This window comes from Musca domestica, unplaced genomic scaffold, assembly GCF_030504385.1.
Source record: "Musca domestica strain aabys unplaced genomic scaffold, Musca_domestica.polishedcontigs.V.1.1 62, whole genome shotgun sequence".
Classification (NCBI taxonomy): domain Eukaryota; kingdom Metazoa; phylum Arthropoda; class Insecta; order Diptera; family Muscidae; genus Musca; species Musca domestica.
The window spans coordinates 1472928-1488279 of record NW_026712369.1 but is presented as its reverse complement, the minus strand read 5'-3'; the positions used below and the strand labels follow the sequence as shown (position 1 = coordinate 1488279).

Genomic DNA, 15352 nt, shown 5'->3' with positions numbered 1-15352 from the left:
GTGGTGGAGGGTATTTAAAGTTCGGCTCGGCCGAATTTAGCTGCTTTTTTACTTGTTTAAATTCAAATAAATATTTTTTAAATATCAAAAATGAAAAGACTCTCAAAAATATTTTTTTTTTTAAATCAACTCCTAAAATTTCCTATTTTTTAAAAATCCACGTTTTCTTTTCGAGATTATCAAAAATATGTTTTTTAAAAATCAGCTCTCAGACTATCAAAAATATTTTTTTTTAAAAAACTCCCAAAATTTCCTATTTTTTAAAAATTCATGTTTTCTTTTCGAGACTATCAAAAATATTTTTTTTAAAAATCAACTCTCAGACTATCAAAATTGTTTTTTAAAAAATTAACTCTCAAACTTCCCTATATTTTAAAAAAACACGTTTTCTTTTCGAGCCTATCACAAATATTTGCTTCAAGAGTATCAAAAATTGTTCTTAAAAAATCCATGTTCGTTTCGAGACTCTCAAAAATATTTTTTTTTTAAATCAACCTTTCTTTTAAGACTCTCAAAAATGTTAAAAAAATCAACGTTTGTTTGGATACTCAGGAAAATATTCTTTATAAAATCCACATTTGCTTCGAAACTCTCATTTTTTTTTTTTAAATCCACTTTTGCTTCGAGCCTCTCAAATACAATAATATTTTTTTTCGAAAAATCCGCGTCTTTTTTTTTTTTTGAAAAGTCTACGTTTGTTGGGGACTCTCAAAAATATTTTTAAAAAAAATCCATGTTCTTAGGGACGCTCAAAAATATTTTTGTTCTTAAAAAAATACACTTATGAGACACTCAAAATATTTCTTAAAAAATTACACATTTGTTTTGAAATTCTCAGAAATATTTCGTTTAAAAATCCACGTTTGTTTCGAAATTCTCAGTAATATTTCGTTTAAAAATCCACGTTTGTTTCGGGACTTCCAAAAATATTTTTATTTTTTAATATCCACGTTTATTTTGAGTTGGTCAAAAACATTTTTTTTTAATTCACGGTTGTTCTGACACACTCCAGAAAAATTAAAAAAAAATCGGACCTACTGATATCGGTATATTTTTAAAATATTTCATGCTGTGTCTACAAATTTATTACGTTTGTTAAAAGATTATTAAAAATATTTATAAAAAACCTGTTTTTTTTAAAAATAATTTTTAAATATATTTAAAACTATGAAATTCAAAAGAAAAACTGTTTTATAATTTATTATTTATAAGGTATCTCATAAATATAATTTTTTTTGTAATTTATAAATTGCCCTATTTAAATATTATATTTAATTTTTAATATTTTAATGGTGTTAAGAAAGAAAAAATACTGATTTAAAAATTTTAAGATCCAAACGCCTTTTATCTGCCAAAAAATAATTCCCTTTCAATTTTCAATAATTTCCCCCTGTCTTTTAATTTTGCATGTATGTATGTGTATGTGTCTAACCAAATATCTCTTAAATTAAATAAAATCGGATAACTAAACAATATGACTTAAATTGATTGCCAGTAAATTTTAAACCAATTTTAAAAAAAAAATTCTTAAAATTTTCAAACTAAATTCAAATCTAAAAACACAAGAAGAATAAAAAAACTTACCCAAAAAAATCTGATATAGAAACGAATGCATTTTCATGCCTTTTTCTTGGCCACACCTGAAAAAGGTCCTAACTACTGCTGCTGCAACAAGAAAACTACTCACTTTCACTTTTCCCCTTTCTCACTCAAAGACCACTGCTTCTACTCCAAAAAATTTAAAAAAAAATCTTTGATGCTTCATTCCAAAATACCACCAATCAGAAACTCCATTAACAAGAAAATACAACAAAAAATCTTTGAAACAAATTAAACTATTTCAAATGTTTACTAATAATAATATTTCTTTAACAACAACTACAAATTTTTACTGCCCCCCACCCTCGAAACTTCTTCTGAAATTCGTCTGAAATTTTCTGACGAATGTAACCCCAAACCAACAACGAAAAACGAATATGACTCGAATCGAAACGGCTAAAACATAGATACGTGTGGTATTTCTATGTTGGTTACCATGGATATTACGCATGCACCGACCAGGTAGACCGATCATTATGGATTTCACATCGACGCCATGTTCGGATACATCCTCGGAGAGGAAACATCAGATATTATCAGATGTGGAATTGAAAGAGCGGTAGGAAATCAAAATCCAATATTTATGTTGTAAATAGTTGAAAAAAAAAATCCAAAAAAAAAAAAAAAACGAAAATTAAAATGTAAAATAGAAATACTTAATTTATTTTAAATTATTTAAATGTAAATAATTTTACAACTTTTTTGAAAAATTTTTTAATAACTTAACTATTTTCTCATATTTTATCCCCTCTTCCCCTGGCAAAAATTCCCTCCCCCAAAAAACTATTTCTTAAACAAACTTTTAGCTCTTCGAAATCCCTGTTGGCCAACGTCTTGGACATTGATGACGACTTCCGCAACGTACGACCCATGACCCCGGGCGGCACCCTGCCCCATAATCCAGCATTTTATCGTACTGTTTATGGGTATTTAGAGAATTTGTAATACAGCGCCCGTTTGTGCCCTATTTATGTAATAATTATCTTTAAATTTGTTTTCTCCCCCTCGCTCTGTAGGCAAGGCGATGACGGCAGCATAGGACCGATCGGCAGCACCCGTATGCCGGACGCTGTTACCCATCACACATGCATCAAAACTCAAACGGAATACGAACTGAGTTTGATATTGAAGGAAATACGTTTCATCACGGATCAGGTAAGTTCAAGATGTTTGTAGTTCAAAATCGTTTTATGATATATTTTTTAGAAATAATAAAAAAGGATGAAGAGATCTCACAAAAATTATTTTAGAAAAAAAAAATTAAATTTTAAAAATAAAAAAATGTCAAGTAGTTTAGAAATATTAAAATTAAATTGATTCAGATACTTTGTTAGACAATTAAAAGCTAATTAATAAACAAACAAAATTTTTTTTAATAAATAACTCAGTAAATTGAGATTATCGAAAGTATTTCTTAAAAAATCCACGTTTATTTCTAGACCCCAATTTTTTTTAAAAAATTCACGGGGGTTTCGATACTTTCAAAAACATTTTTTAAAAATTTTTCGTGTGATTCAAGACTCTCGAAAACATGTTTTGAGATCCTAAAAAATATTTTTTTAAAAATCCACGTTTTTTTGAGACTCTCAAAAATATTTTTTAAAAAATCCACGTTTTTTTGAGACTCTCAAAAATATTTTTTAAAAAATCCACGTTTTTTTGAGACTCTAAAAATATTCTTTAAAAAATCCACGTTTATTTGAGACTCTCAAAAATATTTGTTAAAAATCCACGTTTTTTTGAGACTCTCAAAAATATTTCTTAAAAAATTCAAGCTTGTTTTGAGACTCTCAAAAATATTTCCAAAAAAATCCACGTTTGTTTTGAGACCCTCAAAAATATTTGTTTCGAGAGTAACAAATCTGAATATTAAACAAAAAGAATTTTTTAAAAAAAAATCGACTTTGTTTCGTAATTTTCAAAAACATTTTTGAAAAAATCCAACTTCTGTTTTGAGACTCTCAAAAATATTTTTAAAAAAATTCACATGAATTTCGAGGTTCTCAAAAATATTTTCTTAAAAAATCCACGTTTGTTTTGAGACTCCCAAAAATATTAAAAAAAAAATCCGCGTGTGTTTCGAGAGTATCAAAAATATTTTTTTATTTGGAATTCCACGTTTGCTTGGATACTCTCAAAAATATTTTCAAAAAATCCGCATGTGTTTCGAGAGTATCAAAAATATTTTTTTTTTATTTGGAATTCCACGTTTGCTTAGATATTCTCAAAAATATTTTTAAAAAATCCAGGTTTGGTTGGGGACTCTCACAAATATTTTTTAAAAAAATCCACATTTGTTCTGAGAATCTCACAACTATTTTTTAAAAAATCCACGTTTTGTTGGGGACTCTCACAAATATTTTTTTAAAAAATCCATGTCTGTTCTGACGGTCTCAAAAATATTTTTTAAAAAATCCACGTTTTATTGGGGACTCTCACAAATATTTGTTAAAAAATCCACGTTTTATTGGGGACTCTCACAAATATTTGTTAAAAAATCCACGTTTGTTTTGAGACTCTCAAAAATATTTTTTTAAAAAAATTCACGTGTTTTGTGAGACTCTCAAAAATATTTTTTTAAAAACCTCTACGTATTTTTTATAAATCCACGTGTGTTTCGAGACTCTAAAAAATATTTTTTTAAAACATCCACGTTTCTTTAGAGACTCTTAAAAATATTTTTTTTAAATCCACCTTTCTTTAGAGACTCTCAAACATATATTTTTTTTAAAATCCACGTTTGTTTTGAGATTTTCAAAAATATTTTTTTTTTAATCCACGTTTGTTTTGAGATTTTCAAAAATATTTTTTAAAAAATCAACGTTTGTTTAGAGACTCTCAAAAATATATCTTTTTTAAATCCACGTTTTTTGAGACTCTCAAAAATATTTGTTTCGAGAGTATCAAATCTGTTTCTTTAAAAACTCCACGTTTGCTTGGAGAGCCGAAAAGAATATTTTTTTTTAAAAAATCCACTTTGTTTCGTAATTTTCAAAAACAAATTTTAAAAAATCGGCGTTTGTTTTGAGACTTTTAAAAATATGTTTTTTAAAAAATCGACGTTTGTTTTGAGACTCTCAAAAATATGTTTTTTAAAAATCCACGTTTGATTCGAGACTCTAAAAAATCTTTTTTAAAAAATTCACGTTTAATTCGAGACTCTAAAAAATTTTTTTAAAAAATCCACGTTTTTGAGACTCTTAAAAATATTTGTTTCGAAAGTATCAAACCTGTTTCTTTAAAAACTCCACGTTATATTTTTTTAAAAAAAATCCACTTTGTTTCGTGATTTTCAAAAACCTTTTTTATATAAATAATTTTATATTTTATAAACAATTTTTCTTAAACCCACGTTTTCTTTGAGACTCTCAAAAATATTTTTTAAAAAATCCACTTTGTTTCGTGATTTTCAAAAACATTTTTTAAAAATCCACATTTGTTTCGAGACTCCCAAAAATATTTTTAAAAAATCCACATTTGTCTTGAGGCCCTCAAAAATACTTTTAAAAAAATGAACGTTTGTTTTGAGATTCTAAAAAATATTTTCAAAAAATCCGCATGTGCTTCGAGAGTATCAAAAATAATTTTTTTTATTTGGAATTCCACGTTTGCTTTGATATTCTCAAAAATATTTTTAAAAAAATCCAGGTTTGGGTGGGGTCTCTCACAACTATTTTTTAAAAAATCCACATATGTTCTGAGACTCTCACAACTATTTTAAAAAAACCACGTTTATTTTGATACTCTCAGATATATATTTTACAACATCCACGTTTTTTATAAATCCACATATGTTTCTAGACTCTCAAATACACTTTTAAAAAATCCACATTTGTTTCGAGCCCTGTAAAATTATTTTTAAAAAAATCTACGTGTGCTTCGAGACCCTCAAAAATATATTCTACAAAATCAGCGGGTGTTTCAAAACTCCCAAAAATATTTTCTAAAAAATCTGCGGGTGTTCAAGACTCTTAAAAATATTTTTTTAAAAATCTACGTTTGTTCCGAAACTCTTAAGAGGCTTCAAAATCCCATAAACCGATAAAGATAATTTTAAAATGCCCTACTTTGAATTACAAAATCTCAAAAGGACTTCTCACGAAAGAACAGGAGGACATTTCATTGAAGACCATAAAGTCTTCTGACATAGAAGACCGGAAGGTCTTCTCTCATAGAAGACCTTCCATGAGACGACCATCTTCTGGTCTTCTACGAGAAGACCTTCTTCTGGTCTTTTATAAGAAGACCTTATTCTGGTCTTCTATGAGAAGTCCTTCTTCTGGACTTCTATGGGAAGACCCTCATAGAAGACCAGCAGTTGGTCTTCTCTTAGACGACCAGTAGTTGGTCTTCTCATAGAGGACCAGTAGTTGGTCTTCTCATAGAAGACCGGTGATCTTCCCATAGTTTTTTTTTTTTTTTTTTTTTTTTGAAAAGTTATGAAAAAAATTTAATTGCCCTGTGTTATTAAAATAAACATAAAAATTAATTATTTTTACATAATATTTTTTTGTGAGATCTCTTGCCTTTTAGCGTCTATCTAATTATGTTTATTTAACAAATAACTCTTTAAATTTCTTTTCACGACAACCGAATAAAAAATAAACCAAACAAATGCAAATAAATTAATTATTATGTTATCATGTCAACACATTTGAAAAAAAAACAACAACAATAAAAAACCCTTGTTTACAATTATAATTTTTATTAATTACATATTTCAATTTTTTTCTAATATTTTTTTTTTTTTTTTTTTGGTTTAAAAAAAATCTTGTTTTGTGGACCTAATGACACACGAATTGACATAAATGACATTACACTAAACAATTACATTAAAAAAAATACACGGCACACAGCTTCGCAAAGAGGATGAGGAAAATGATATAGCCAATGATTGGAAATTTGCCGCTATGGTCGTTGACAGACTGTGCCTTATCATATTCACAATGTTCACAATATTAGCTACAATAGCTGTACTACTATCGGCACCACATATTATTGTCTCGTAGCTATATGAGAGAGGTGGTTATTGTTATTGGTTTTATCATAAAATCAATTTGTTAATTATTAAATTAATAACGAAAATTTTTAAATAAAAAAAAATGAATAAAACACACAAAAAATCTCAAACCCCCAAAAAATGCAAAAAAAAAAAATTAAAAAAAAACTTAAAAACAATACAAAAAATCAAACATAAAAACACAAGACCCTGGAACAAATACATCCAAACAAAAAAAAATCTCAAAGAAAAAAATACAAAAAAAATATTCATTAAAAAAATCTCTAAACCCAACTCAACACACACAGATACCAACAACACGGAAAGACCAAAACACTTGACATCAACAAAAAAAAAAAAATTGCAAAACTTAAAAACCAATTAAAAAAATAGTAAAACCACAACGTTTAAATAAAAAATTAAAAAAAAAAATAACGAAACAATAAACCAAAAAAAAAAAGACAAAAACTTAAACCTAAAATTTCTTCCTAAACTAAAAACCCTTAAACTAAAACCAAAAAAAAAAAATAAGAAATAAAAAAAACTTTAATAAGACGTAATTTAAATTAAATATAAAAACCTCCCATTTAACTCTAAATAAAATAAAATCCTTTAAAAAAACCTTAACTAAAATAATTTATTTTTCTTCTTAAAAAAAAAAAAACAAAACCAAAAATACCATACAGTTCCTTTATTCCCTTTAGTCCTGCTATCATTCATAAAAACTCCAACAACAACAACATAAATAACATAATAAAAAAAATAAATCACATTCTTCCATTTGTTTTCACATTAAAATGGCACATTTATTATAAATTTAAAAAAAAAAAAATAATAAAAAAATCTTAAAATATTTTCTAAATTAAGAAAAAAAAAACAATTTCAAAACTAACATTTCTATATTTTCATGTAAATATTAGGTGAATTAATAAATTGTTTTTTTTGCTGCTAAATTTCTCATAATAATAAAAAAAATGTAATTAAAACATTTTCACTTGTATATATAATTTGGAATAAAAAAAACTAATATTTAAAAATTAATATTAAAGAATTTCAAATAACTTAAATTTAAAATTTAACTATTAAATTAAATTAGTTTAAAATCAAATTTTCTTTTTCATAAAAAGAAATTAATAGAAACAAAGCAAAAACAAAAATTAAATTAAATTATTTTTTATGGCTTTCTGTTCAAAATATTTGAAAAATAAAAATGAATTTTAGGCTCTAAAATTGTTAAAAAAATGTTCTTACATTTTTAATTTTTTGAGCTTCCTTTTGAAAAGTAGGGGGTGAATTCAACCTCCTTTTTCCAATGTTCAATATTTTCGTAAAAAAATAAAAAAAAACAAGAATTTAATGTTCTAAAACTGTTTAAAAAATGTTATAAAAATTATCATTTGTCTTAGCTCCCTTTTGAAAAGTAGAAGGTGAATTCAACATCTTTATCCTAATGTTTGGATATAATTTCTTTAAAACAGATTTTCAGAGAACTTTTCTAACAACCAAAAAATAAAAAAAAATCGCTCCGAAATCTAGCACTTTTTTTGTACAACTTCCTTAATTTTCGCCCTTATCTCGTTAAAGTGAAAAATAGCTCAAATGTCACATTTTCTAGTACTTATTTGGATTAACTGCTCTTTGGGTCCAAATTTCGGTAAAAATGTTGATAATATCAAATATTCAGAATTCAAGCTGCAATTCTTCACATTTTGAAATTTTGGTACTTTTTCGGTACCTTTATTTTGGTACATAATTTATATTTTTTGTACATTTGTGCGAAAAGTTCTCTCTGGTACCTAATTGACACAATTTATATTCCACCTGTTACATATAAAAAAAAAACTTCTAGCTCATATCTTTCACAAACTATACTTTTTGGAATTATTCTGATTTATATAATTTTCACCCTTATCTCGTAAAAATGAAAAATAGCTTCAATGCCATATTTTCTGGTACTTTTTTGGATTAACTCCTCTTAACTTTCTTTTGGGTTCAAATTTCGGTAGAAACTGCTATGATGCTAAAATTTCAGAATTTAAGCTTACTTCTTCAAATTTCGAGCTTTTGGTACTTTTCCGGTACTTTTATTTTGGTACATGTTTTATGGTTTTTTGCAAATTTTTGCGAAAAGTTCTCTCTGGTACCTGATTGGTACTATATTTTTAACCACCTGCTATTTTCGACAACTTCGCATCCGAAGTGATCCTCATGTCAAATATAAGACTTCTAGCTCATGTCTTTAACAAACCACACTTTTTGTAAATCTTTTGATGCCAAAATGTATGAATTCATAATTACATGAAAAGTTCCTCCCAAATCTAGTACTTTATTTGTACAATTTCTATAATTTTCGCCCTTATCTCGTAAAAGTGAAAAATAGCTTCAATGCCAGGGTTTCTAGTACTTTTTTTGGATTAACTGCTCTTCAAGTTTCTTTTGGGTTCAAATCTTGGAAAAAATTGCTATGATGTCAAAATTTTAGAATTCAAGCTGTAATTATTCACATATCGAAATTTTGGTACTTTTGTGATACCATTATTTTGGTACAGGTTTTATGGTTATTTGTACATTTTTGTGAAAAGTTCTCTCTGGTACCTAAGTGGTACTATTTATTTACCATTTGCCATTTTCGACCACTTCACATCGGAAGTGAACCTCATGTCGTATATAAGACTTCTAGCTCAGGTCTTTCACACACTGTACCTTTTGTAACTCGCGTAATTCCGAAATGTACAAATTCATAATTACATGAAAAATTGCTCCGAAATCTAGAACAATTTTGTACAATTTCCTTCATTTTCGCCCACATCTCGCAAAAGTGAAAAATAGCTGAAATGCCACATTTTCTAGTACTTATTTGGATTAACTGCTCTTTGCGTCCAAATTTCGAAAAACTGCAATGATGCCAAAATTCCTGAATTCCAGGTGTACTCTTTCACATTTCGAACTTTTGGTTCTCTCTCGGTATTTTTATTTTAAGACATGTTTTAAGGTTCTTTTTTTTTGTATATTATTCCACCAACCATTTTCGACCACTTCGCATAAGTAATCCTCATGTCATATATAAGACTTCTAGCTCAGGTCTTTCATAGCTCAGGTCTTTTTGGTACTGGTTTAATGCCAAAATGTACGAATTCATAATAAGATGCTTAATTTTCGCCCATATCTGGTACAATTGAAAATAGCTCTAATGCCACTTTTTTTTTTTTTTGGATTAACAGCTCTTAAGTTTCTTTTGGGGCCGAATTTCGAAAACAAAAAAACTGCAATGAAGAATTCTAGCTTTACGTATTCACATTTTGAACTTTTGGTACTTTTTCTATACTTTTATTATGGTACATATTTTATGGTTATTTGTACATTTTTGTAAAAAGTTCTCTCTGGTACCTAAGTGGTACTAGTTTTTTACCATTTGCCATTTTCGACCCCTTCGCATTGGAAGTGGTCTTTAGGTTATATATTCAAGACTTGTAGCTCATGTTTTCCACATACTGTACTTTTTGGAACTCTTTTCACGCCAAAATGTACAAATTCATAATTAGATGGATAATTGCTCCGAAATATAGGCCTTTTTTGGACAACTTTCATAATTTTCGCCCATATCTGTTAAAATTTGAAAATAGCTCCAATTCCTGCTCTTTAAGTTTCTTTTGGTCCAAATTTCGATAAAAACTGTTATAATGCTAAAATTTCAGAATTCTAGCTGGATTTCTTTTCGTTTTGAACTTTTGGTACTTTTTTGGTACCTTAATGTGGAAGTTAAAATACAGTTTTCATCTACACTATGCGTAAAGTTCTCACTGGTACCTAATTGGTACAATTTTTTACAACCTGCCATTTTCGACCACTTCGCATCGGAGGTGGTCTTTATGTCATATTTAAGATTTCTAGCTCGAGGTTTTTACACACTTTACTCGTTAAATTCGAAAATGTACGAATTTTTAAATACCATACCAAATTTAATACCATTTTTCTAAAATCATAATATTTAGTACCTTTTTGTACATATTTCCAAAATTCTGTTACTTTTGCCTTACCTCGTGCCTATGGACGAAAATTAATGCTTTAGGGACAAATGTTCCATTTTAACACTCTTCTCACCTGAAGTGTGTCCCATGTCAAATTGGGGAAATTTTTTAGTACAAAAATAGTACAATTATAGAAAATTTCAACCATTCTGATACTTTTGGTACTATTTAGTACTCTTTTGGTACAAATGGAAAATATGTTGAAGCTTTAGACACCTCTTCCACATATAGCGATATTTATTCCAAATTTTAGTTTTTTTATAGCCCACACCACAGGCTATTATATATTTTTATATTTGTTTGTAACATGGAGAAGGAAGCGAGATAGACGCATAGTTACTCTTGAGAATCTTCATAGAATCACTTTGTGAGTCGATTTATGCATGTCCGTCTGTCCGTCCGTCTTTCCATGTATTTTTGTGAGCAAAATGCAGATCGCATTTATTTTCTGATTGGGATGAAATTTTCCAAACAATATTTATTCGGTCTAGGGACGAACCCTATTGAAATTGGTGAGAATCGGCTTAAACTGAGATATAGCTCCCATATATATCTTCAACCGATTTCGTATTATTTGTGCACCAAATGGCCAATATCAGTCCAAATGACCTGCTTTTTGGTACGTCCGACCGATTTCAGTCAAGAAATCTTGAAAATCGGTTTAGATATAGCTATAGCTCCCATATATATGTTTCATCCGATTTGGGCTTTTGAGGGACTTAATATGCACTCCGCAAAAATGATATTTGATACCGGATTTCAGATACATCCCATAAATATTTCTGTCAATTTCAGATAAGGTTATAGCTTCTATATATATCTTTACCGGATTTCGGGCTTATTGTGCAACAAATGGCTAATACCAGCTCAAATAGACTGAATTTTGGCACTAAAAAATATTGGAAATTATACTCTGCAACTAGGCAAATAGGACCGTTTAAGTACCCAAAAGGTACAGAAACATGTTTCCACAATAAACTCAAAAAGTACAGAAAAATAACAAACATTTAGTACCTCCTTGTAAATTTCTCCTATGAACCCCTTAGGGATTACTTTATTTCAGAGTAGAGCTGCTGAAGTCTTTCGTACTTTTTACCATAGTTACAAAAATTAAAATCGACTTAGTAGAAGAAATTTTATCACTAATGTAGTTTTGGTGGTTTTTAGCACACTTTTGGTAAAAAGTTCAAAATGTATCGTCATTTTAGGCAAATCTGGTACCTAGAGCGCCATTTAATAAAAATTTTACATATTTACCTCAAGCCCTATGTAAAAAGTACCGAAAAGGTACAAAATCACATTTCTACAATAAACAGAATTTTTTCATAACAAACTTTCTTTCTGCACATTTTCCTTATAATTCCTTATAGAGCTCATTCCGAAAATTCCGTGTTTGGAGCTTTCAGAAACATGTAATACTTTTTAGTATTTTTATTCTAAAATTTAATTTTTGAGGTAGAACACTACCCGTACTGAATTTTGATAATAACAATTACAAAACAACATTTTTTTCGTATACATATAACATTAGATATGTTCTTCTCGAATTCCCATAGAGTACTGATATACATTTTGGTCCATTCGTGCGTATGAGCATTACCTACAATTGTTGGTATTACACATACGCCACCAATGTTATCTTCCCAAAATTTAACAGAAAGCCATAAAAAATATACAAATAAAATCATAATTTAATTTAGAAAACCATTGATAAGATACGGTTTCCCCATTGACATTTTTAGAATTTAATAACGGATTAAACCAAAAAAAGAATTATTCATAAAAAATAGTAGACATAACACAAAAAAATGAACTAAGAAATCAACTAAACTGCCATTAAATATCAATAATGAGATTAGGATATAAAATAAAATTAAAAATATATAATGAATATAAAAATGAAAATAAATGCTCAACCACAACCACATTTCATTTCCCCAAATTCAAAAAGAATCCTCAAATGTTACACATTTTTTAAAAATATTCTTAAATATTTAAATTTTTCTTGATTAATAATTCAAAAAAAAAAATGTTTTAATCTTTAAAAAAATACGTATATATTTCTGTTCTCCGTTTAAGTATAAAAAATATATAATATGATTTGTCTAATATTTTTTATTTATTTATTTATTTATTAATTTTTTGGTTTTACTTTTATCTATTGTATGAAGAGTCGATATTATTGGTAAATTTTGCAATGCATATATAAGATCAAAGTGAGGTTTTCTAAGCGGGAGATTGTTGATTGAAAAAAAGAAAAAAATATTTTGTTATTAAATGTTTGTTTTATAAATTTTAAATATTTAATTTTAACAAAATTTACTTTTTTTGAAGAAATTAGAAACATATTTAATATAAACTATTGTAACTTTCTTTTTATATAAATAAAATTTAAACAAGTTTTTGTATTTCTATTTTTTATATTTAGTTTTTATTTTTTTATTTAAAAAAAATATGTTTTCATATTATTTTTTGGTACATTGTTAATTTGTAAATATTTTTTATGAATTTTAAATATTTTTTTTTAATAATTTTTTTTTTCATCCCTCCATTTTTGTTTTTTAATAAAAAAATTAATATCAACTATTATAACTTCCTTTTTATATAAATTAAATTTTAACATTTTTTGTGTTTCTATTATATAGGAATATATATTTTTTTAATATAAAAATAATAAAAAGTAAACATAAAAGTTTTTATTATTTTTATATTAAAAAATATATTCCTATATACAGAATATTTTTTATATTCTATAATATTAATTTTTAAATATTTTTTATAAATTTTAAATATGTATTTATAATAAAATAAATTAACCTTTAAAGAATGATTTTACGTGGTTTCAATTTATTTAAAAAAAATAATATTTGATAAAAGCTTTTATAATTTTATTTTTATTTAAATTCATTTTAAAATTATTTTGATTTTTTTGCATTTATTATTATTATTATTATTATCATTATTATTATTATTATTATTATTATTATTATTATTATTATTATTATTATTATTATTATTATTATTATTTTTTGTATTTAGTTATTATAATATTTTTAATTTTTTTTTTATAAATTTCAAATATTTATTTTTAATGGAATATATTTCTGATGTATTTATTAACATGCCTTTAATTTATTTAAAAAAAAATATATAATATAAATTATTATAATTTTTTTATACAATTTAAATTTGTCTTTTTTATATTTTTTACATACCCTTAATTTATTTTTAAGAAAAATATATTGAATATAATATATTATAATTTTCTTTTTGAATAAATTAAATTAAACATTTATTTTTATTTTTTTTTTAATTTTTACTTATTTTTCAAAAAACTCTTTTTTGGTATATATTGTAATTTTTATGTTTTTAAATAATTTTTGTAAATGTTAAATATTTAGTTTTTAAGATAACATATTTTGCTTTATAGTATTTATTTACGTACCTTTAATTAATTAAAAAATATTTAATATAAAACATTAAACTTTTATTTTTGTATATATTAAATTTCAACAATTTTTTATATTTTTAATATTTAAAAAATTATTATTTAAAATTTTTATATTTTTAAATATTTTTGTAGATCCGAAATATTTTTTTAGGTAAAATATACTTTTCTTTAGTGTATTGTTTAAATGTTTATTTTTTTTAAATATTTAATATACTGTTATAATTTTCTCTATATATAAATTAAACTTACACAATTTTTTGTATTTTTTACATTAAGTTTTTCTTTTGTTTTTATGTAATTTAAAAACATGTTTTCATATCCTTTTTTGGTATATATAATGTTAGCCTTTTTATTTTTAAAATATACATAAATTATATAAATTATACATTTTAAATATTTATTTTCAATAAAATATATTTTTTAAAGCATAAATGCCTTCAATTTATTGCAAAAAATATTCAATACAATTTACTATAATTTTATATAAATTATAACAGTTTAATTTTTATAACATTAAATTTTAAAATATTTTTGTATTTTTTTATATTTAAAAATAAATATATTATCACATTCTTTTATGGATATATATTTTTTATAATAGTCTTTTTTAACTATTTTTTTAACACTTAAATTAATATTTAAAATTTATAAATTGATTTTTATTAATTTTAACTATTATTTTAAGTATTTAAAAAAATATTTAAAAAAGACTATTTTAACTTTCCTTTTACATATATAAAATTTTTCATATTCTTTTTAAGGATATTTTTACTTTTAAATATTTAAAAAAAATAAAATTTTACTTTTTTACATGTCCTTATTTTATTTTAAAAAATATTTATTTCAAATTATTATAATTTTCTTTGTACATAAATTATTTTTTTATAAATTTCTATTAGTTTTCTTTGAATTATTTTATTTTTTGTAATTTAGTTTTTAATTTTTTATGTTTAAAAAATATGTATTCATTCATTTTTTCATATTCATTTTTTCATATTTTTAATTTATTATATTATTTTTAAATTTTTATTATAATTTTAAAATGTTTTAATTTTTTTTTAAATATTTTCAATAAAATATATGTTTTTTAAACGAATTCGTGTTTTTTATTTAGTTTTTAATTTTAATAAGTAAATTGAAAAAAAAAATATGTTTTCATATTCTCTTTTTTATTTTTGGTATATTTATATTATATGGTTTATATATTTTACAAGGTTTATATATTTTATAAGGTTTATATATTTTGTAAGGTTAATATTTTTTAAATATTTTTCT

At 24.8% G+C, this 15352-nt stretch overlaps 1 protein-coding gene across 1 annotated transcript in view; it reads left to right on the top strand.

Moving 5' to 3' along the window:
• The window catches only part of LOC101896226 (neuronal acetylcholine receptor subunit alpha-7-like), a gene marked incomplete at its 5' end in the record, with an annotated part of 244281 nt that extends 237526 nt beyond the window's left edge, over positions 1–6755 (top strand). The window contains 4 exon segments of the mRNA NM_001308981.1: positions 2007–2158; positions 2406–2540; positions 2616–2754; positions 6456–6755. Coding sequence (NP_001295910.1) covers positions 2007–2158; positions 2406–2540; positions 2616–2754; positions 6456–6608 — 579 coding nt within the window. The 3' untranslated portion in view covers positions 6609–6755.
• Positions 6756–15352: the final 8597 nt, after the last annotated feature.